The 2,475-nt window shown below is 33.7% G+C and overlaps 1 protein-coding gene across 2 annotated transcripts in view; it reads left to right on the top strand.

Annotated features, from left to right (window-relative positions):
* LOC106884336 (voltage-dependent T-type calcium channel subunit alpha-1I) overlaps positions 1-2,475 on the top strand; it is an 894,587-nt gene that overhangs the window by 610,403 nt on the left and 281,709 nt on the right. For both annotated transcript variants that reach the window (XM_052968893.1, XM_052968892.1), the window contains one exon: positions 1,024-1,262. In XM_052968893.1, coding sequence (XP_052824853.1) covers positions 1,024-1,262 — 239 coding nt within the window. The remainder of the gene's footprint in view (positions 1-1,023; positions 1,263-2,475) is intronic.

Raw genomic sequence — 2,475 nt, 5'->3', positions numbered from 1 at the left:
ACACACACACACACACACACACACACACACATGCACATATATGCATCGATTCAAACACAAATACAAATACTTTTATAAGCACACTTACATATACAAACACATATGCGCAGAGAGAGAGGGAGAAACTGTTTGGAGGTTGTTGTTTATTTTTTTTTGGGGGGGGGGTTGTTTTTTGTTATATTTGTGAAAGAAAGTTATGTATTCTTCTAAGCTGAATTTAATCAAAGATAGCAGTGCTGACAAGAGCAACCTTTATATTCATGGGGTGTGTTTTTGTACTGTTATGCCGGTTTGGTTGTGTATTTGTAACTGTAGATAGCATGTATTTTTGCAAAACTTATGCATTCTTTTACTCATTTGATGGTTTCAATCATTGAACTGCAACCATTCTGGAGCACTACTTTCAAAGTCAATCAAATCAAAATCTTACTTAACAACATACACTTGCATATAAGGCCTCTACTGACAAAGAACACAGGCCATACTGTTCCATTCAAACATATCTAATGAATGCTGGATTTGTTTGGCTATCATGAGATGATAATATTATATTAATAACAATAATAATAATAATAATAATAATAATAATAATAATAATAATAATAATGATGATGATGATAATAATCATCCTTTCTACTCTAGGTACAAGGCCTGAAAGTTGGGGGAGGGATATAGTCGATTACACCAACCCCAGGACTCAACTGATACTTATTTTGTTGACTCTAAAAGGTTGAAAGGCAAAGTCGACCTCAGTGGAAATATAATAATAATAATAATAATAATAATAATAATAATAATAATAATAATAATTTCAAATGTTGGCACAAAGCTAGCAATTACAGGGTAGGGAGTATTTTTTAGTAGCCAATATATATAGTATGTATATGGTGTATTTTTTAATAATAAAATTTTTATACAAAAATGTTGACCATATATTCCAAAATTTAGTGCAATATTTCCTCCTAATCATTATATTGTCAGTGAATGGACCATCAAGTACAACTCACTATCTTTTAACCACAGGTTTCACTTAGTTTCCGAGGTTCACCAAGACCATCCCCCCGTCTCCGTCGTACAAGCAGTCGAGGAAGTACTCGTAGCAGTTGGCGCTTGAAACATAGAAAGAAAGAAGGTGACAAGACTAATCTTATGATTGACAGTCCATCCGACAGTACAGATGAACTTGAAGATGATGTCTTTAGTAACAAGTCAATATCTCCAATATACAGCCCAGGAACACCTAAATCTGCCACAAATCACAGGTCAGTTGAATATTAATGATGCAATGTTTTTTTCTATGACCTCTCATTTTCTCATATAACACTCTCAGTGTCTCATTTTAACTAATACGTTTTTGCTGTTTTTTTTTTCTCTTCCGTCTTCTCTAACTATCCACAAATAGCACAATGTTCTTGATATAAGTTCAGAAGTCTAGCATGATTGAGCTGCATTGTCAGTCATCTTGTTATCTACGCTAACACCTTTCTGAACAATCTGATTAAATATGCACCTGACTAATGTAAAAATCGATCTGCAGTGATGCTTTCAGCAACCTATATCTGAAGATCCTGCTGCATTTCTAATTTTCATGTCTGTTATTAATCCCTTTATTTACCATCCTAATACAACAGGACCCTCTGTTAGACCTACTTTCATTATACTCTCTCTCCCTCCCTTCCTCTCTCTCTCTCTCTCTCTTATACCATCCATTTGTTTGATCAACAAACTCTTCCTTATTTCTCTGTCTTCATTAGCACTGAAAGTAATTGCATCCATACAAATTTAGAATTACTGCACTCTTTTATATTGTATCACGAGTCGTCTTCATTCACTGTCTCATAATATATGTATATGGACAATAAATAAATTATAAGATAATCTTTACAATAATGGTGATGATGAGGTCTAACATCACAAGAAGGTCATGGGTTCACAGACAGAGTGCTTAGTCAATTAAACTGGCTCTAGACTATGATTAGTAGTTATTATTTCGTGCAGGAAAAATAAAAGAACAAGTTGCCCCCTACGAGACTAATTTGAAAAATAAATTCAAGAAACTGAAAACAGTAACACAATTACTTAAATACTCTACCTCTTCTTCTATTCCATCAATCTAAAATAATAACTAATAATAATAATAATAATAATAATAATAATAATAATAAGCCATCCCCATTAGAAGAGGAATATTCCAGGGAGACACGCTCTCTCCACTCCTGTTCTGCCTGGCACTCACACCTTTAACAGATTTGCTAAATAGAATTGGATGCGGTTACAAATGCTACGGAAAAACAGTCAGCCACCTTCTATATATGGATGACCTAAAATTATATGCTAAAAACGACAAAGAGCTAGAAACACTACTACAGACAGTACACGGCTTTACCAAGGAAATAGATATGAAATTCGGATTAGAAAAATGTGCAAAAGCAACCCTGAAAAGAGGAAAATTAGTTGAAAGCAGCAATATAACAC

The sequence above is a fragment of the Octopus bimaculoides genome, chromosome 6, assembly GCF_001194135.2.
Source record: "Octopus bimaculoides isolate UCB-OBI-ISO-001 chromosome 6, ASM119413v2, whole genome shotgun sequence".
NCBI classification, from domain to species: domain Eukaryota; kingdom Metazoa; phylum Mollusca; class Cephalopoda; order Octopoda; family Octopodidae; genus Octopus; species Octopus bimaculoides.
The sequence above is the reverse complement of the archived record's forward strand: the minus strand, read 5'-3'. Positions and strand labels throughout refer to the sequence as shown.